The 21853-nt window shown below is 33.1% G+C and overlaps 2 protein-coding genes across 3 annotated transcripts in view; one reads left to right on the top strand and one right to left on the bottom strand.

Moving 5' to 3' along the window:
- Positions 1-17045, bottom strand: part of LOC129216225 (apolipoprotein D-like) — a 37872-nt gene extending 20827 nt beyond the window's left edge. The window contains exons 1-4 of one of the 2 annotated variants that reach the window (XM_054850423.1): positions 17029-17045; positions 9659-9796; positions 7728-7867; positions 1256-1338 (exon numbers count right to left, since the gene is read on the bottom strand). In XM_054850423.1, the coding sequence (XP_054706398.1) occupies positions 1256-1338; positions 7728-7867; positions 9659-9787 (352 nt within the window). In that variant the 5' untranslated portion in view covers positions 9788-9796; positions 17029-17045. Of the gene's footprint in view, positions 1-1255; positions 1339-7727; positions 7868-9658; positions 9797-10720; positions 10770-17028 lie in introns of those variants that run through there. The other variant, XM_054850422.1, reaches the window with a different exon arrangement.
- LOC129216224 (elongation of very long chain fatty acids protein 1-like) overlaps positions 1-21853 on the top strand; it is a 49776-nt gene that overhangs the window by 15444 nt on the left and 12479 nt on the right. The window contains 1 exon segment of the mRNA XM_054850421.1: positions 19592-19676. Within this exon segment, the coding sequence (XP_054706396.1) occupies positions 19634-19676 (43 nt within the window). The 5' untranslated portion in view covers positions 19592-19633.

The raw sequence follows: 21853 nt of genomic DNA, 5'->3' as shown, positions 1-21853 counted from the left end.
GTACATTGATCCCCGTTCTTGCAAAACTTTCGATAAATAATCCCACAAAATGGTACACATTTGTCCCGGCACTGCAGAAAATCCTGAATTCCACAAAACACAGAAGCACGAAATTTTCACCATTCGAACTCTTGACAGGTATAAAAATGCGTTCGAACGAAGATCTAGAAATACTTAGTTTACTTGAAGAAGAAAATGAACAAAAATTTCATGATGATAGAGAATTGCTTCGTAACACAGCAAAAACAAACATACTTAAAATTCAAGAGGAAAATACGAAGAATTTTGATAAAAAACGAAAAATTGCTACTCAGTATCAAATAGGCGACTTTGTTGCCATACAAAGAACTCAGTTTGGTACAGGTATGAAGTTACGACCTAAATTTCTTGGTCCCTACAGAGTAACGAAAGTCAACCCAAACAATCGGTATGAGGTCACCAAAGTTGGCACACACGAAGGCCCTTACTCGACTTCATCTGCTGCTGACTTTATGAAAAAATGGACGACAACTCCAACCGACTAACTTTGTCCCTAAAAAAAAAGGGGAGAAAAAAAAATATTAGTGTTTTTCTTTTTCTTTTTTTCTTTTTTTTTTTGGTGTTCCTGTTCAAATCCTGCTTTTGATGATGATCGGAGCGTGCAACTGACGTCGTGCTGCCTTCAACTCCACCTGATGATGATGACTACCATGATGACGACAACGATGATGATGACTACCGTAATGAAGATTACGACAACGATGATGATGCTGACGACGATGGAGGAGCAACGACTTGATGCCAGCTCGACTCCAAAGGATTTGCAGACCCTTTTTTTTTTTACCTCTTTCCAAGAAACTAGAACATTTAATTTTTTTTCTCTCACCGAAATTTTACCAGTTCACGAGGACGTGAATAATCAGGATGGACGAGTGTGGTGATGTATTATTTTATAAGACACTTTATTAAGAACTCGAACTCTTGTGTATTCCTACGCGCGGAGTGAGATTGTGCGCGACGCGACCAGTTTTGGCGGATTGAGAAGGAATGATGGGAAGTGTGGTGGAAGACGTGTTGTTCTCGATGTTTTAATGTTTCTTGTTCTATGTTCCTGTATTCGTCTTGTGCTGTCAATTATTAAATGTTTATTAGTGTACGATGCCTTCATTATGCTTTGTTGTGTGAAGAATACCCCTAGACCAGCCGAGATCCTTACATATATATATATATATATATATATATATATATATATATTTGTTGTTCACGTTGAACTTACAATCTGGCAGTCTTAAGACCATCTTGGCAGTGTCGTTGGTATCAGGAACTGTTGCTATCAACCTCATACTCTTGTTAAGTTTGCTGAAAATGAAAATAGGGAACATGTAGTAATATGATATGATTTGCTGTTCATAATGCAGTTTTATTTCATACAATTTCCGTTTCATTAGAACTCAATGAGAAAATTTTGTTTTATTTCTGTTTTTGCCCGAATATGGTTTTTGTATATGGAAACGAATGCCATAATCAAGCTTTTGAATCACCATTTACTGAAAATTTGGTATCTCCAATTTTAAGCATACTATTTAGCATTTACAGGAATTTCTTTACGGGGGCACATTGAAACTGTGTTCCAACCATACTATAACACAGTGATTATTCTAAATCGTAATATTGTATTAAGCTATTGCCACTTTCAGAAACATAATCAGTTGTTTGCACGTATGGCCGTCTAAGTAGCTGTTCAAGTTACACTTTTTTTCACTAATTTTTATTCCCTTGCCCCCGTCGTCATAAAGTGTTACACTTCACCTCACCCTCTCCCAGCCATCCATTGTCACGTGAAAAGCTTTTTTTTTAAAATCATAAACATATTTTTAAACAAAAAAGCCCATTGTAACATTTCTTGCTACTCGTCCCCCTTCCCCTTATCAAAAACTGTCACGATTTCACTATCCCCTCCCGTTCAAAGCGCGACATCATTTGTGGATAGCCTGTTAAAGTACACTGGCCTCAAAAAGTTAAGGAACAACCGGTTTTTTGCGTCTAATTTGCAAATGAATGAATGTAGAAACAAAAAATTTTGTGGATATGTGCATTAAATAGTTTTTTTTTATTGAATGCGTCCTAGAAATTTGTAAAAGTGCATTGCAAAAACGATTTATAACATAAAAAGCAATCTTTTCGCGAAAGTCCATTCTTGAGGAAAACAGAACATCACAGTGTTATGTAGTAAAATTTCCCAGAAACAATACAAAAATGGGTTCTAATAAGGAATGTGTCCTCACCTAACTTGAATGCATTAGCGACATCGATTTTCCATACTGTTTATTAAGTTGTCGGACATTGGAATAAGAAGCGAAGACCAGACACAGAGTAAGCCTTGTTCCAGCTCATGTAACGACCTTAGAGGAAGATTTAAAGCAGCAACCTGTCTGCCAAGATAGTTCCAAAGATGTTCTATCGGATTCAGGTCTGGAGATCGAGCTGGCCATTCCATTCGTTCCAAACCGTGGTCCTCAAGATACTCCTCAACAATCCGAGCTCGGTGAGGTCGTGCATTACCATCCATCAGAATGAAGTCATTACCAAATAACACCAGCATATGGGCGGGCATATGGATCAAGGATCTCTTCGCGATATTCCAGACCCGTCAGAGTACCTCCATGGAACACATGCAGATCAGTGCGACCACCGAGCGAGATCCCTGCCCAAACCATGATTCCACCAGCTCTATAACTGTGCCTTTCAACAGTGTTGGATTGATGGTATCTAGTGCGCTGTTCCCTTTAGATCAGTAGACGCCCTGAATCACTCTCCAATGTAAATCTGGACTCGTCTGTGAACAGCTCAGAAGCCCATTACTGCTGGGTCCAGGAAACATGTTCTCTTGCCCAGCACAAGTGGATCCTTCGCTGTGGTCCGTTGAGCGGCTGGTCGTCTTGCATAGAGACCTGCATTATGCAGACGATTTCACACCGTAGTAGCAAAGAATCTTCTTCTTGATACTACAAAGTGGTCTGCAACGAGCTGCGGCACAGTAGTTGTTCTTCTCATCGGGCCGAAAGAACTAGAAAACGATCTTTTACAGATGTTGTAGCTCTCGGTGGGCCTGATACGGGTCTTCTGGACAAGGGCGCCCATATGCAAAATTTTAAGGGGGGTTGGGGCAAAAATTTTCCTCATGGTTTAGCAGAATATTTTGCACATGGAAACCGATTTCAGTACAGATTAGATGTATTAAAATTTGATATTTTTAATAACTTATTCATTAATGGCTGGACAAGAAATTTTTATACATTTTTTGCAAAGAAAAAAACACTGAAAGCAAGGAAGCCCTCATTTCTTGGGGGGGGGGGGGCTTGAGTCCACACATGCCCCCCATATGGGCGCCCTTGCTTCTGGACACAGAATCTTCTGGTTAGTATCGATCCTAAAGTCGCTGAACAAAACTACGAGATACATTAAGACGTCTAGGAGCATCAGCGTGAGACATTCCCATTTCCATCCATCCAACTGCCTGCCACCTTAACAAATCGGGCAAACGACATCTCGGAGACATTTTCTAAACTCTATTGACTGTTTTCACCGAAACTGCCAACAACAGTTGAAAATCAACACAACTTACACACAAAAGTACGAAAACTTGATATTTTAATTTTTATTTCTCACTCATAAAGATATGTTCTTTTCTATAAAATAAACGTGGCAGTTAGCGTTTTTTATAAATGGTTTTTAAGTTCGTTATTATCATTCATGCAAACAATGCATTTTATTATTACTGCCATTTTTTTAATGGTGAGCTACGAAAAACATGTTGTACCTTAACGTTTTGAGACCAGTGTCTTTTTATGCTACAGTGACTTGGCCTCAACGTTAGTAAAATCTTAAAAGCGAGTGTCATAGAGTAGGTAACTTAAAACTGCTTACAACTTTTTTTTTTTTTGGTGGTTTTACAGCTTTGATGGTTTTGAATTCAGATGGAAGTGAATCTACTTTAGGTGTATTTTTTGTCAGATATCGAATGAGACTGAAATCAAGACACTAGAACTAAGTCATTTAATGCCATTTTCGGATCCTAATTTTAAAATTCGAACGGTTCAGTACTTTTTTGGCGTTTGGTCCCCTAAGTTCCTTCTCGGGTGCCCTGCCAAATTTGGTCGAGATCCGACGCAAACTGGATTTGTATAGAGAACATACATAAATACATATTCTTTGTTTTCTTTATATATATACATGTTGATGAAAAAGAGTGTAACATGTGACAAAGAGGGGATAGGGGATATAGTGAAGTCTGAAACTTCGTGACAAATAGAGGAGGGAGTCAGAAATGTTAAAGAAAAGTGTGACATCATTGATGGACAGCCCCTAAGAGCAATTTTATTTTGAGAAATTTATAAAATAGTAGTTAATAACTAGGGTCTGGTGGGGGAAAGTGGTCAATGGGGTAAAGTGGTCATACGTCAAATAAATGACTATAGCTTGGAAATAAATGTTCGAATGAATGTGAAAATTTTATTTTAGATTCGGGGAGTTAGAAACTAAATTTTTAATACAAAATTTCCAAACCTGGCAAAATTTTATTTGGTAAACAAAATATTTTGTGTAAATATGAAAATTTTAAAAATCTAAACACCTTTTTTAACTTCTTTGGGAAATTTTGTCTGTTAGAATTATGAACAGATTGACGGCACAGGAAGTTTCCTACATGTCTTTAGATCGCTTACTCATTAGCAGTTAGCTGAATATATTTTAGATCATTTTTTAGAACAATTTCAGTAAGATGGGGTAAAGTGGTCATAATATTAGGCTTAACGAATATTGTTCTTCTAATGTCACTTAAGAGTTATGTATAAGGCAGATATGAATTAAATATTAATTTCACTTAACATGTATTGTTTTTACCGTAAATGGGGTTATATATACGAGTATATACGTATGCATACGCATATACTCGTGTAGGCACGTATACAAACGTATTCACATAAATGCACCAATAAATACGTATATGGGTATCTGCGATATGGGTATTTTTTATCTATGCAGACTTACATTCGACTATGCAAGTATATACTTGCTTTTACTCGTATGTATACGAACACTTATATACTCAGGTAGACACGTATATACACGTACGTACTCGAGTAGATACTTACATACAAGCATATGACATACAAGTATACAGGGTTAGTTTAAACTCTTGGGAAAATTTTTATCAGGTGTTAGAGGGGAGGATAAGAAGCAAGAATCCCAAGGAACATATGGTCACAAACACAATGCTGACGCGCTACATGCACGCAAAGCCAAAGACTGATGGATGCAAAACAGGTCACAAATTTGTTACACTAAGACGATTTTGCACAACATTTTAGGTTGTAAGAAGGTTTTAAAACGATTGAAGAAATTTGCGGCCTGCAGCTGTAATGCATGCGTCGCAATCACAAAGCACTCTCTGTTTTAATAACGAGACTTTTGAAAAACTTTCATCCGTCGCTGCGCCTTTGTTGCGATGCGTGTATTAGAACTACTACGGGCCGTAACTTTTAAAAAGTGCTCTAAATGTTCTTAAAAACTAAATTTTGAGTAAAATCAACGTTGTGTAAAAAATTTGTGACCTGTTTTGCATCCATCAGTTTCTGGCTTTGTGTGCGTGTAGCGCGTCAACGACCATAAACTCCTTATTATTCTTTGCTTTTTATCCTCACTTCTCACACCCCTTAGATTTTTGCTCAAGAGCTTGGATTCACTCTGTAGGCATACATGTATGTAAGCGTATATACTCGTGAATACATATATGTACTGGTTGACGAGTATGTACGGACACATAATATACGTTTTTTCAGGTATATAATTGTGTTTACACGTATACATACGTATATACTCGTGCTTCCATATATACGTGTATATACGTGTGTAGACACGTGCAAACACGCACTGGATGAATCCACGAATTAACTCGTGTATACCCGTATATACATTTATGTACAGTTAGTATATATCCACATGTACACTTGTACATATATGCGTATATACGTCTACTATACACGTATATACTCAGGTATGCACGGTATCTACTCATATATGAACGTGATTACTCATGTTTACACGACACGTATATACTCGTGAATACACGCATATATTAGTGCATATACTTGTAACCATAAAAATAACTGAAATATACAAATATTAGGGTTATTTATTACGTTTTTGCATTTATTTTTAACTATGACCACTTTACCCCATGCTATGACCACTTTCCCCCATCCCATGGGGTAAAGTGGTCATAAATACAAAGGGAAAAAAAAGTGTTATAAAACTAATTAAATCAATATTTTTTTTTCTAAACTTCAGTGTACTGTGTTCTTTAATAATGCAATGTAAAATAACAACAAAAAAAGTTGAGGTGTTTAAATTATTTGTTGTATTTATTATCCACCAAAGTTGAAAACCTACGATTTTATGACCAATTTACCCCACCAGACCCTATATAATATTACTTGTACAAGGGTCTCAATCTGGGAGGCGTAAAAAAATTTCAAGGGAGGTATGAGTGTGTAAAACTGAAAGAATAATGTAAAACAGACAATATTTTACTCAATTGTGTGGTCGCATGTAAGTATTAAATTGCAGTGTCAATTCTCTCATTAATGTTGCGAAAGTAGCTGGTGGGGCTGCAACCTTACTTAGATCCTAGAATATCTCAAAAAATTCGCGTTTCATTCCTTTTTTCTTGGATTTCATATGTTTTGATAATATAATATGATCTAGTAGTACCGTGTTCAAAATAACGTTATGTGTAATGCTATAGCATTTTTGAGAAATTAACTTACTGAATATCTAGATTTGTTAATAACTAGTATCATCTACCCTAATTAACTTCAGTTTTCAATTGTATTGCTTGTATCGACCACGTATGGTGGTGGTGTATGCGTGTGAGGGGAAGGGGGAGTGATGATCACAAGGGGGAGGGATGTGTTGAAAGAAAGGCGCAGAGCCTAAAAAACTAAGAATCACCCCGGATTCAGTAATGAAACTGAATATATTTTAATTGATATGTATGTATTTATTTTAGGAAAGCACTATGATTAATTTTATGTTTGTGTTTCAGAGTTTTTATTTTATTTACTTATTTTTTTTTTTTTTTTGGGGGGGGGGGGGTCTTATATGTAAAAAAGGTTTTCAGCCTAGAAAAATGAAAACGTCAAATCATTTCCTTTTGGAATTATGCTGCAGAAAGCTGTTTTTGCCTATTCATCATAAGAAAAAGATTTTTGAACCTTATTTTTTAAAACGAATTACGATCTGTTCATTCTTTTGCTCAAAAAATGTTTTTTTATGCAACAGAATTTTAATTTGTATGCCGTGTACAATGATTGTTCAAATATGATGATTAAAACAAATGGAGTTCCTATTTTTGAGAAAGTGATTACATAACAATTGGTTTTATTAAAAGTTTATACTTGCGTATCTATTTCTGCCACAGAACGGAATGCATATTCAAGAAATGCAGGATAAAATTTAAATTTAAAAAAACCAACTGCTACAAAAATGTTTTTTCTCTAAACACAATGAAACTTTTAAATTTGATATTTATTTCAATAAGACACACATAAAATTTTACGAAGTATATATTTTGTATTTTCAATAAAGTAAAAAAAGAATAGGTAAAAGAACATTTGAATTGACGCTATTGCTATCAATTGTACAACTCTTTGATGAAAAAAAAGGGGGGAAAAACGTTCATTACTCACAAGAGCGGTGATTTTCCTTCGTAAACCACTTCTATAGAACCATCTTCATATCCAGAGTCGTTGTACGTTTTGGACGTGCAAATAGCTCCAATTTGTAGGAAAGAAAAGGTTCTCTCTATTTCGTACCATTTGCCTTTAAACTATAACAGAAAAATATAAATGAAAAACGTGCAGATACGCTTTGTGCTACAATATGAGTAAAGTGAAAAGCAAAAGTAAATAAAGCACAAATTCTCAGGAAAATACATCATATAGCTATTTTAAAGCAACAATAGGGCCATTCCACGAAAAGAACAATCCTTTGTACTGCACGCGACGGTTCATATATTTCATTAAAAAGTAATAATTTCAAAGGGTAATGACGAAAATTTTTGCTTAACAAATCACACATAAGTTCGTAATTTTTTAAGCAGAAAAAAATTGTTCATTAATATTTTTTAATATTATTTTTAATGAAATATATGAGGCGTCACGTGTGTGACAGAATGACCGTTTTCCGTGGAATGGCCCAATAGAGCCTCGTCATCAGCTAGAGGCGTGTTCATTCATTGGTCGGTCTGCTCTACTCACTCTTCACTATGGCCAGTATTTAAATTTATTTCTTAAAACAGTTAAGTTGTTGTGGTTCTTCCACTTTTCTTATCATGCTACCCCTTCCCCTTCTCACGTGTCACGCAGTTCTTCATCAGCATTATGTTATAAACAAGTGCTTGATGTCACATTTCTTAGTTCTCCTGTCATTCCCTTGTCTCAAACTGTCACAATTACACGAATGCCTCTTCTCCTCTCAAAGCGCGACATTATTTGCGGATAGTCACTTTCCATGTAAACTCAGTACAGATGCTTTCTGAGGTTAGAGAGATGCGGTATCAAAGCATTAGAAACATATTGGTGCGAACCGGTGATGGTTTCACCGTAGCCCAATCTTGGAACTAATGAGTAGTATATCTAAAACAAGGCGACCTTCGAGGTTTCTCTAACGCGTGTTGACTCCGCGATTGCGTTACGTTTGCAAGCGATTCCCCAAATTACTGCGTTTAAGATACAGTTAGTTATCAAAATAATGGAAACACTTGTAAAAAAATTTTTGGGAATCGCTACTCTGCCGTAAATCTGCCTTTCTAACTTTAATCGTTCACACTGGTGACTCTATATGGTGATTGAGTTCTGTGGTCACTTTTGCTACGGTTGTTCGCTTTTTAGACATTACAATCCACTTCAACACCCGACGGTTTATTTTACTGAGCTTCTCTTTCCATCCACTATTTTGCTTTGCCGAGCTTGTCTTACCGCGCTGTGTGTATACTGTCATGACTTTAGATACTGTACTTTTAGATGCGCCAAAAAGTTGAAATGTTTTAGTTACACTTGCTTCAGCTAGACGCTGCAACAATTTGGCCTCTTTAAAAGTTTGAGAGGTCCGCCATTTCAAGTGCTTGAAATCCAAAGGGCTTACAGAACTTCCGTTAAACCACCAAACAGTACCAGAATATGTACATTGCTATTTATAAAAAAAAAACAAAAAAACAGGCATCTAATTTTATTCTTTAATACTTACGAAGCGTATTCAAAAATGTCACTTTTATTCTCAGGTGTTATCATTATTTTGATAATTACATGTACACTGAAATCAAACGCGAGCCTTCTTTATAACGTTTTGACTCTGCGATTGCGCTGCGTTAGTAAGCGACTTCTCAAATCATCGCGTTTAAGCTACACTGAAATCAAAGAGCGTCAGCATGTGAACGATCTCATAGATCTCCCGTCAGTTCACGAACACGCTATAGCTCTCGCCACTCATAATTTTAACGCAGCGCAATCGCGACGTAATCGCATCATGTCAGGAGACCCTTGGGATGTTAACAAATATTCATTGTTCCATTTAAATGCTAATCTTATTTATTCATTTAATAAGTTGAATTTTTAGTTACCTTTTCCATGTCAAAGTTTTCTTGCACTTTCGGGGAAGGACATTTTCCGAAATATGGAAATTGTGCAGCAGTTAATCCTGCTATGCTCAAAAGCACGCAAGACGCGACCAGATTTCCGAGGGTCGGCATTAGTAGCTCCTAGTTTTTAAAAATAAAAAGGAGAAACACAAAATAAAAATGATAAATATGTACGATTGCATGAAATACTCAATGATTCTTGTAGTTCATCAACCGTTTGTTTGTGTTTATTTTGCTTAATTTTGCCTATCTTTTATGTTTTTAGCATCAGTGGCGATTTTTCTTTAAATGTTAACAAAATTAGCAAATTTCGGCTAATTATTTCATGGTTTTGATGAAAAGGAAACACCGGATGTTTATAAAATCTTGCACTTTTAAAAACAACCACCAGAATTTCTTCCTGGGGGTGGGGGGGATTGGTAAGAACAGTAGCGTAACTACGGCGTTTAGCGCCCCTGGTGAACGAAGGAAATTGCGTCTTCGTCCCCCTGCGCCCGCATCGGAAGTCACCGGAGGTCATTTTGACCTCCGAATTTTTTTTTTCTTGGAACATTTTGAGAAATTGATTTGACAAATAGGAGGCAGCATTGTAATTTTTTTCGAGTTTTTTTTTTTAAATTGTTTTTAATGATGCCCAATGTTCCTTCTCAGTAGATGTTATGTATGTGTATATACATGTATACCCCCTTTAGCTCTTTTTCTTGTGAGTTTTTTTTTAAAACCATTTTTCAAATTCTGTCAAAAAAAAAAAAGAAAAAACTCTTTTAAATTTTTTTTTCAGTAAAAAAAAAAGAATTAAAAAAAAGAATAATAAAGACAAAAATAAAAAGCAATTTTTATCTATTTCAGACTATGAAGACAGGGTGAAAATATCAAATACTTACAAATTCTTTTACATATTAATGCATATCTGTGCAGTTTTTAATTTACTTTTCCATACTGAAGTTATTTTTGTTCTGGATGAAATAGGCCTTTTTTTTTTAGAAACTGAATCCCAAACAAGTTTTCAGATTATGTAATTGAAATAAAAAAACAATAACTCACTTGCATCTCAAGGAAGGGCACTTGCACCTCTCGTTCACTTTCCCTAACCTTTCTAATACTGACCCAGTTATGACGCAGTAATTTCCTGAGAGATATCACTTATATTTCCCATTACAGAAGGTCGATTTTTTTTCGTCTCAAATTAACTTAATGTTTATACGTAAACAAGAGACTCTTGCGTTTTCCTGTATAGATTACAAGCAAGTGAAAGTTGAGATTCGTTTTGAGGTTTAAAGATTGCGATTTTATTATTCTCTTAGATTTATTTTTTAAATCGGATTCTTCTTATTTGAATTTCTACGAGTTTCTTTAAAATCTGTAGTGTTTTTTTTTTTTTTTTTAATTCATTGAAAATGCTTGTTACTTCGAGAATAGAATTATAGCCGCAAACTTGAACGTTTTCGAAAAATGGTACTAGTAAACACATTTAGACCCTCGATTATCCAAAACTCTTTTAAGCGAATCTTCGTTTAACTGAGATTGATTTATTGAAATTTTATTTATTTTTTGGTACAAGTAAAAAATATCAATTCAAGAGCATCGGAGTGTCAACCATTTTAATTGGATTTTCCGTGCATTTCAAGTAATTTTGTTTTTTTCTCTTAAACCCACCAGTACATTTTTGAAATAATAAATAATGCTATTTTTTAAAATGCCAGTAAAGTCGAAAGCAAACGAATGGGAAATTAGAGTTTGTTAAGTAATTTTTTCTTAAGTACGTGTTTATATTTAAAGTTACGGAGCAAAAAGTATTTGATTGTTTTAATAACAACACAACATGATAAAGATTTAGTTTTCCTGTATTACGTCTTCGGCGGCGGATTTGCAGGTTTGGGGGCTCGTCGCAATGCATTTTTGGAAACTCATTCGCTTATCATAGAACGATATAAAACATTTATCATGTGGGGGAATGTGGGGCAAATTGAAATAGCTAAGATAACTTGCCTTTTTCGAATTGAACGATTTGGAAATTCGTTCTGAAAAGTACGGTATGTAAAGAAAGAACAATATATTTTATAATAGAACTTGTATTGAAACATTGCTTTTAATTTTTGGCAGTAAATTTGTACCTCAAAAAAAAAAAAAAAAAAGGAAATTTTCCACTTTTTTTTATGGGGCAAAGTGAAAAATAAAATATATTTCTAATGAAGTATTTTATATTCGATTATTTAAGATATTTTTGATCAAATAAATGAGTTAATAAATGAATGAATGGACAAATGAAAAGGAAATTATACCATAAACGAATTAAAAAATATGTTAATACACAGAAGATAAAAAATAAATGAGTGAGTAAAATAGTGAATGAGCAAGAAAATAAGTGAACTATAGATATAGGGGAATTATTAAGTGAAGGAATGTAAATGAAATACTTAATGAATGAATATGTTTGTGGCTTGATAAAATATTGAATACGTAAATGAAACAAACTATTCCACTTTGCCCCATCCATTTTGCCCCGCATGTACTTGACTATTTGTACTAAGCATTTAAAAATACAAAAAAGCTTAATGTTAAACAATTAAATACTGCACTGAATATTAGTAGGTGTCAATTAATATTTAAAATGGTAATAGCGAAAATTTGATCATTTAATATAACAACATTTTTTTTTTTTTTTTTTTTGACTTACAACAAAAATTACATTATGAGTATCATTTTTTGAAAATTGTTTGTACACCCAAAACTGTTTTATGCGGTAGATAAGGACCTCATAAAAAATTGTTCGAAACTTTACGAGTAGCTATAAAAAGTTGTTTTCGCAACACAGTTTAAAAAATATTTCTTTTTTATGCGGTAGATAGGGACCGCATAAAAAAAATTGTTCGAAACTTCACGAGTAGCTATAAAAAGTTGTTTTCGCAACACAGTTTAAAAAATATTTCTTTTTTATGCGGTAGAATGGGACCTCATAAAAAAATTGTTAGAAACTTCACGAGTAGCTATAAAAAGTTGTTTGCGCAACACAGTTTAAAAAATATTCTTTTTTTTTTAATGCGGTAGATAGGGACCTCATAAAAAAATTGTTCGAAACTTCACGAGTAGCTATAAAAAGTTGTTTTCGCAACACAGTTTAAAAAATATTTTTTTTTTATGCGGTAGATAGGGACCTCATTAAAAAATTGTTCGAAACTTCACGAGTAGCTATAAAAAGTTGTTTTCGCAACACAGTTATTTTTTTTTTAATACGGTGGATAGGGACCGCATACAAAAGTCTCACATAGAAAATAACCTAAAAACTTACAAAAGAATCTTTAAAAAATTCTTTTTGAAATTTTAATGTTTCCGTACCAAAAAAAAAAAAAAAAAAAAAGGACCGCATAAAAACAAGTTTGGGTGTATTATAATCTTTTTTGATTTTCAGAGGTAATTTTTTCTTGACTGGAATACACTACACGTTTTATGATGTAATTACTAAAATGTTACAAGATAAGTGGCGCTAAAAGCAGATTATAAATACTATTTCACCATTCCATTTCCCCCCGCTATTTCGCTTTGCCTCACATTCCCCTACACTGTTGCATTTCTTTCCGGCCTTTAGGGTCATGGAGGCCCCTCGCAACTGTGACATTTGCAACGTCGTGGTGAATTTGCCACTGAGTTTTATTAAATTTACATTCCTTTTTTTTTTTTGACTTTAGTGACCTTTACTGAACAAATTTGTTTATAATTGGATCGTTAAGTCCGAAAAAGCCAGTCATCTCCATTTTTTAAAATCAAATTGAGATTTAACTTTGCAGTTCATGTAAAGTTGACACACCTTTTAGCCTGAAGAAAACATCATCTCTTTCTACTGGTTATAGAAAATATTAAGCATTGAAGTCTCTATTTTGTTCGACAACATGCCATATTCTGGAGATGACTTGTTCTCTCACTAAACTTGGACTCGTACCGTATATAGGGGGAATGGGGGCACGTTGGACTGAGCTCTATTATTTTAATAATATTAATATTGTTTATTTTAATTTATGACTAACGAGTAGCAGATAAGTTCCTACAAATTCAATAATGAAAGCGCATGTTATATTAAACAAATTTATTTTCAGAAAGTGTTATTTCAGTAGTGTTGAATAATTTTCAAAAAACTGCAAGTTTATTTCTTTTTTTTTTCTTGTTGGGAGGGGGGGTTCACCACACCAAGATTGCAGAGAAAAAAAAATAACTTCTTTCTTTAAGTAAATTTGTTTAGTACACAATTATTAACAGTATTTAAATTTTTTGTCACAAATAAAACAATTATGACATAATTTTTTCAGACCAAGAACGTGGGGTAAGTGGTCCACCTCTTTGCGGAGCACGTTGGACCGAACCAACCTAATTTTAAAACTATTTTTTTTTTGTTCTTAAATCTCAATAATTGTAACAGTATTCGAAGTGTTTGTACATCATATATTCATTTCATTTCATGTTACACATGTTTGGAAATGATATTAATAAAACTTTAAAGTAAAAAAAGCAAAGCTATATTTCGTAATTATTCAACAAAAATTATACTGACTTAATTTTGCCAAAATATTTATTTCATATATGCACGACTTTACTATTTATATTTTTAAACATTCTTCTAAATTTTTGCAGACAACTGTTTTCAAATAATAATAATAATGATAAAAATAATAATAATATGTAATACATTCTGTAATAAAGTTCGTGTATTAAAAAACATTAATGCTTTGCAAAACAAACATTCTACACAGAAACAAAATAAAACAAAAATATTGAAACGAAAAGAAATATGTATATACTTTTTGTTAAGTTTATCTAGCTTCATTTTCTATATTTGATTTTAAAGCACAAACATACACAACTTAAAGATGTCAATTTTATTATTCTTTTTCTTTGAAATATATGGTATCAGTATAGTAGGAATCTTTTTTTTTTTTTTTTTTTTTTGGAATTGTTTCATGCGTTGCAATAAAGAAAAAAGAGCACCCCCACCCCCCAGCGAATATTGATGGAACTGTACATAAAAGTAACATATAACTTATCCAACCAAACAAAGTGTCTGCTCCGGAAGTAGCACTTTTATATTCCCAAATATCATTGAACACATCTTTGTTAACTTTAATCTGCATTAGTTTTCTTATGACTATTCAATAATTAATTTTTCTTTTCATTTTAAAAATAAAATTGGGTACTAATTGTGAATGCTTATTGCTATTTTTAATCAAAGGTGGTTTATCAATTAAAATCAATTTTATGTGTTATGTTGATCTTTAAATTTCACGCTATTCATTCTACGCACAAAAGAAAACAAGTTAATTACAGTATTGGATAATATTTGCTTTCTCAATGCAGTCCAGCGTGCCCCGCGAGGCTGACCAACGCACCCCGCGCATGGGGCACGTTAGTCCACTTTGCGAGGTTTCGTTAAAAAATCAACGTAAAAAAATCTAATCAATTCAACGTTTTCAGAAAAATCTGAGGTGATGAAAAAGTTTTAGTAAAACTTGTAGTAGAAAAATGAACTACTCATTACATTTTTTGATCAGATAAAAATTTAAAAGTAGGATAGCGGACCAACATGTTCCATCTAACCCTACATTCCTCAAAAATATACCACACTGATAGAATTATCAACCACAGTACAGGAATTCACTGTACAAAAGGTCACAACAAATATGATTCTTGATTTCAAAAGCTGATGGTCGATGTTTTTCGAGAAAAACGTACCATCAAAGGGATCGTATACAAAAAAAAAAAAAATAAATAAATAAATAAATAAATAAAATAAAATAAAATTGAAATAAATAAATAAAATAAATACGCAATAGAGGCAGTGAGAAGCAAAGGGATGCAAGGGCCAAAATTAAAAATTTGGAGATAACCAGCACAAATGGTAGGTGAACCTCCCCTCTGTTTGGGGGCACGAGATAGTACTAGTAGCCCTAGTAGGTGCTGCTATTTCGCATGATTTAGAAAAAGTTTTCAATGAAAGCCTGCCTAGGACCAGAACTTTAAACGCTTTTGCTCAAAACTAGATGTCCACTCCCATTCCTTTGCTTCTCACTGTCTCAATTCATCTTTTAAAAGAAAAACTAGTAGTTAGATAATTACTAGTTTTACTCATAAACGCTGGACGCCTGGCGAAGGAAAAGTATTTTAATTCATTGATGATTTAAGCAAATTAATGGTTTCCTTGTCAAAAATTCTTTCCCCCAAATTGGCCCTACTGCCAGTACACTGTAAAAACGATTCAGAAACGTTCCTGGAAAATAATAGGCAGCTGATGTGCCCAATTTCAGCCAGTAACATAGCTCGCAAAAACCAGGAATGTTTTCCACTAAAACTCAGTAACCTTCTTGAAATTATCCTGAAAAATCCAGAAATCATCCCGTTTAGAGCCAGTCGTGTCTCTAGAACTTCAGAGTAATGTTAGGTAAGAATAATATAACAGCTCCATAAACATTATTACAATCATGGCCAGAATTGCACGTAAGTATCAAGCATCGCACTTGATTGCAATTCTTGCAAAGCTACGTAGTCCAAAGACTTATTCGCTCCCTTTGGAAGCTTAACCAATCTGGACGAGTTATAACCGAGTTAATGTCGATACACCTTATAAATACTATCAGTTAATTTTAAACTGGGAGCGATAAATATTTTTTACAACAGAGAGAAGTCTGCATTCCTGAAACTTGTAGCAATTCAGGAAACTTTTTGACGATGATACTTGATATTTCCAAGAAGTGGATAAAAACCATTGAAATCCCGAAACTGTACACGGAAACTCAGTAACGTCTCGGAATTTCTTTTTACAGTGTAAAAGAAGCATATTCTGAAAAAGTGGCCCTGAATTTATAGATTTATTTCAGTTATTAAATATACTTCATTAACTGTTCATGCCGTTACAGTGGCAGAAATATCTATATCCATTTTATTTGTAGTATAGATAATAAATTTTATTTCAAGTTTTCAATGAAGCATTATCATTAGTTTTCCTTGTTAAAGTAATTAGTTTAGCGTGAGAAAAAGAACAATGACACTTGTTTTCTAAATGAATTTCCCATTTCATCCACAAAATTTAAATTAGAAAGCATCAGGATTGAGTCCAAAATAAGTTAATGACTCCAAACAGGTAGCACAATAGATTTGCTTAGCAAGGAAAAAAAAGCCTGATATTTTTTCCCCCTTTATGAATGGTTTATCTTTGCCGTAAAATTAATAAGTTGTCAAAGCTGAATAAATGAGTTAAATAAATGAAATAATTTCACACATCCAACATAATATATTTGGTTATCGGAAAAAAGGACTTCATCATTTGTTATTTAAGTAAATAAATTATTTCAGCTATGAGATGTACTTACTTGTTAGTCTAATAATCTGTGATGGAAAAGTGTGAAGAAACGTGTAAATGTAAAATATGACGATAGCAGTTTTTTATCTCATAAAAGCAAGGTGTTTCATTTCTCAAAGCAAAAATATGTAATAAAAAGTTAGATATCTGAAGATTTGTTTATTCAGTTATCAAAAATTAAGAGTATCATTTTCTGGGGGTAGAAGAGAAGGGGAACATTTATTATTACTTATAATTTTTCCCCAAAATTAAGCATTTTCTATTCTACAATCTTTACTAATAATAAAGCTTTAAGTCAGGATCTCCGTTACGCGCATAGCACCTAGACCGATTGGACGATTTTCATGAAAATTGGCTCAAAATTAGTTGGCAGCATGAGGGCGTGAATCTCGAAGCGATTTTTCGAAAATTCGATTTTGTTCTTTTTTTATTCCAATTTTAAGCCATCATTGGTAGATTTATTTCCTCTGCAGCAATACCGAGCGAATTACCGTAACTTTTCCTCTGCAGCAATACCGAGCGAATTACCGTAACTTGGACGAGTAAATTACCATAACATGGACGAGCAAATTACCATAACATGAACGAGCAATTTAATGTAGCATATTGGCGAGAAATTCGTCATCCTTTATTTGTAAATACACAATGCGAACAAAATGACCTTTTAATTTTCTACTATGGGCAAAGCCGTGCGAGTACTGCTAGTGCTTAATAAAGATAATTATTGAACGCCAATCTGTCGTGGGAAGATAAAGCGCAGTATCTGCAGAAATGAGTTTTTGAGGTATTTGAAAGAAACGGGTTTTGAATTCCGTGCTAACAATAGGGAAATGCCGGAAATGCCGCGTCTTCATCGGAAACCAAAGCAAGATTGTACAATATTGCTAAGGTGCAATAAATGACAAAAATGCAAGCAAAATGAAAAATTAGCAGATACTGTGCTTTACTTTCTTACAGCAGTAATTTACAAGGTACTATTGATTATCTAAGCTTCTGACTATAGGTTAAAGTAATCGCATTTTCAGTGATTACTGTGATCTTTCTTACATTCTCATAAAAATTAATTTCACTTGTAAAACTCTCAAATTTAAAAAGTATTTGAAGAAAAGCGTTTTTTTTTAATCCCAAGAATCTTGTTTTTTTTTTCTTTAAATGATTCTAATTGTTTTCGATAAAATGCATGATTGACGGATACACACCGTCGAATGAAGGACAAACACCCTCAACCACATGCTTTACTAAATATTTTTAAAGACTATTTCTCAAGTTACATTCTACGTCCTAAAATCCATCGATTCAGTAATTTTATAAAGTTAATTTCGTTGTTAAAGTTAGCAAACTAATTTCAGGACTGAACTTAAGCAAGCACACTTTTTAGGGTTTTGGACACTTGAAACATTTTAATTTATACAGGGTTTTAAAACTTTCTTTATTTAAGTCAAGTGATAAATTTAAAAGTGTTTTTAAAAGTTTTTTTTTTCTTCACTAAATACTGATTCAAATTTTTCCTAAATTTGAGTATACATTTATACTAAAACGAAAGTGAAAACCATTTTTTTCTTTCTCTTTTGATATATTAAAATAAGGATAGGTACCAACCAAATAAGTTTTAAATTTAAAAAAGATTCACTTTAGATGAATTTCAAAACTAAAACGGTTTATAATAAATTATGATAAAATGTGTTTGTGTGTGTGCGTGCTTTTTTTTTTTTAAATCTGAACACTTATTTTAAGCTTGGTTCACACTGAAAAGAATGCAATAAAATAAGTCGATAATTTCTTGATTAAAACACCTAATTTCAGTTTCGGAAAAATTACCTCACCTCCCCAGATAGGGGTTAATCATAGTAAATACAACGACCCGTTTGTTTTTGAAAACTCTTTTTCTGTACAACTTGTATGATATGCTTCATAAAGTAAATTGTTCATTACCATAAAAGCATAACTTTCTTTTTTCACTTTGTTTCTATGAAAAAAAGATGGAAAAGAAAATGGAACTATCAATGTTAAGCCCTTTACCATTGAAAATGTTTTCGATCACGGTTTTTCATGCGTTCTCACTGAACTTCATGTGAGTACAGACTACACTCTGTCATAAAAATATAGGTACAAGTATAAAATTTCACAATAAAAACATAACTGAGGTGGTTTCCTTTTCATGTGTCTATAATGATGAACAGTATGAAAAGCGCACGTTACGGTTAATTTATTAGAAAAAATATCATTGTGCTGAATTTATTTAAAAAAACAGAAAATCAGGTAACCACTGACACTTTTTAATCTATAAACTATATCCAAGATTGAGAAATACAGTTGCAATTGTTACTATGAAACTATGGAGCCCCATCCCCTTCTCGATTCGCTCATCTATTCCCATTCACTCATCAATTCCCATTTTTTGCAAATGTTTTGGAGATTCATTGTGTGCAAATCCATAAAATGCTGCTTTATTAATCCAAGTAATTCATAAAACTCAATTTAAAATGGTGTATCCTCTGGAAATCACTATTCATATCCATTCTAATTAGCACAAATACTAATTCAAAATTTTCTTACTTTCTGTTTGTTTATAGGTGTAAATCAACACTCTACTCATCACCACCAAAACACATATCATGGCCTTTTTAACGGCTGTCAAAGAAACATTAGACCACGGAGGTAAATTTTGGTTTGTTATTTAAAAAACTTATCTTAACTAAGAAGTTGAAAGCATAATATAAAATTATGTCTTACTGTATTGTGACTGAGAAGGAATTGAGTCGATAATGATTTAACAGTCTGTGATTTCTATTCGATGTTAGTCAATTATTGAATTGAGTTAAGAGTTTTGTTTTTGAATTGGCTCCTTTGGATCGTATTGTGAGGCTCTGAGCAGTTGAGCTCCGACTCTGACAATTTTTACCTCTGTTTCGGAAAATAGGATGGGGTAATTGGCACTAAACTCCCCTAAAACTGGTAAACATAGTCAAGGTCACAGCTCAATTAACCAGAGTTGCACTATACTAACATTTATTGTGTGTGTACAATAATGTCTCTTTTTAAACTAATGTTTCTATTGTTTTAACTTGCTCGTAAAGAGAATTATTTCAAATTAAAAAAATTAATAATTTTACAGAGTGAAGTAAATAATAATTGAATAATGCAGTCAGACCCCGATTTGACGAATTCTTTGGGACCGAAACTTTTATGCGTTTAATCGGGGCTCTTCGTAATATCGGGGTGAAAAAAAATATGAGAGATGTTTTTACCTTTGGCAGGTCATGTAAAGCATTATAAATAGTACGTTTTAATGGGAGTTTAAGTATTGCCTTCTACATCAGAATCGGTATTCATTGGTTGCCCCCTCGCACATCAAAAATTGCCGATTACTAGAAAAGTGTTTTTCTTGCTTCGGACAGGATCGATATGTCCTTTGGAAAACGATCCAATATTTCATAACTCAAATTAACCAAAAAAAAAAAAAATCGGCTGTTAAAATAATTCGTTAACCTGAGGTTTATTGTTCGGTAAATATCGGGTTTTGCTTTCATTTTAGTCGGGGAAAAAGAACAATTTGCAAAATCGCAAAATTCGTTAAATAGAGGTTTGTTAAATCGGGGTCCAAATGTACAACACATTTTTGATTATTTTTGAGGCTGTAATTAATTTTTCATGGCTCTGTTTAAATTAAATCAATGCAGAAATTTTATACTGTTGTCTAAGCTTTTTTTTTTTTTCAGAGCGAAACTTTATTCAAAATATTAAAGCTCACTTATGTATCATGTCTGTTACCGACATGAAATATAAGTGAGCTATTACAGTTAATCATGCTAAGATTTTAATTGTGCCATTCGATCCTACGATGGAAAACACTGGTATTAAAATAAAAAATTCATTGTTTGGTGCACTGTATGAATATATACTTAAAAATTCTATTGAACTTTTAATCAGAACTTAAAACAAAATACAGTGACTCCCAAAAGTGTTCGTACACCTTGAAATTTTGTAGTAAAACCAAAATAATGCGAAAATGATTTGGAATATGAAGTCCATTTTTTTTCCACATCATTCCTATGCCATTCTAAATAAAATACAGTCTTAATGTTTTCAAAATAATGCCCAGTTTCATTTTTGAAATTTGTGAAAAAATGAAGAGGCAGAAAACAATACGCCACAAAATTCATCGTACACTAAAATATTTTCGAATAATTTCATGATTAAAATTATCACAGGTTTTTTTTTTCATTGTGTTGGCACTGTAAAATCATTTCGCTTTAATGCTTTGTTTATTTATTCCCTAATATGCCGCTTATTATTCTAAAATGACTAGTATTCGTAAAAACAACCAACATCATTCGAAATCTGATTTTTTTCCTCCCAGTAGCAATAAATTGGTTTGAAATGTCTCAATAGTAGATAATTTATACGATTTCATAGTGAAGTGCTTGATAAAATGCTTTGAAGAAAAGAATCGGATCGAAAACAAGGTAAGAAAAGGTCAACCAGCAAATTTGACAAAGCGAAATCATACATTTACACTTAAAAAAATTATGAAAAATACACGTTTGAGTGCTTTAAAAGTTTCTGCAGAGCTAAATGAAAAATTTTATATTTAATTTTCACCTAAAATTGTTCGCCAAGTTCTCTGATTAGCTGGATTAAAGGGACCTCTTCCCGCAGAAATTTTCTTGTTCGTGCGAAAAACAGAAAACCTACGCTCTCTGTCGCAAAATCAATGATAAATAACTTAAAAACGTTTTTGGAATAACGTCTTACTTACTGATGAAAATAAATTCAACATTTTTGGTTAAATTGTGGAATAATTGTAAATAGAAGAAAAAATGAGGAATATAACC

This window comes from Uloborus diversus, chromosome 2, assembly GCF_026930045.1.
Source record: "Uloborus diversus isolate 005 chromosome 2, Udiv.v.3.1, whole genome shotgun sequence".
Lineage (NCBI taxonomy): Eukaryota > Metazoa > Arthropoda > Arachnida > Araneae > Uloboridae > Uloborus > Uloborus diversus.
The sequence above is the reverse complement of the archived record's forward strand: the minus strand, read 5'-3'. Positions and strand labels throughout refer to the sequence as shown.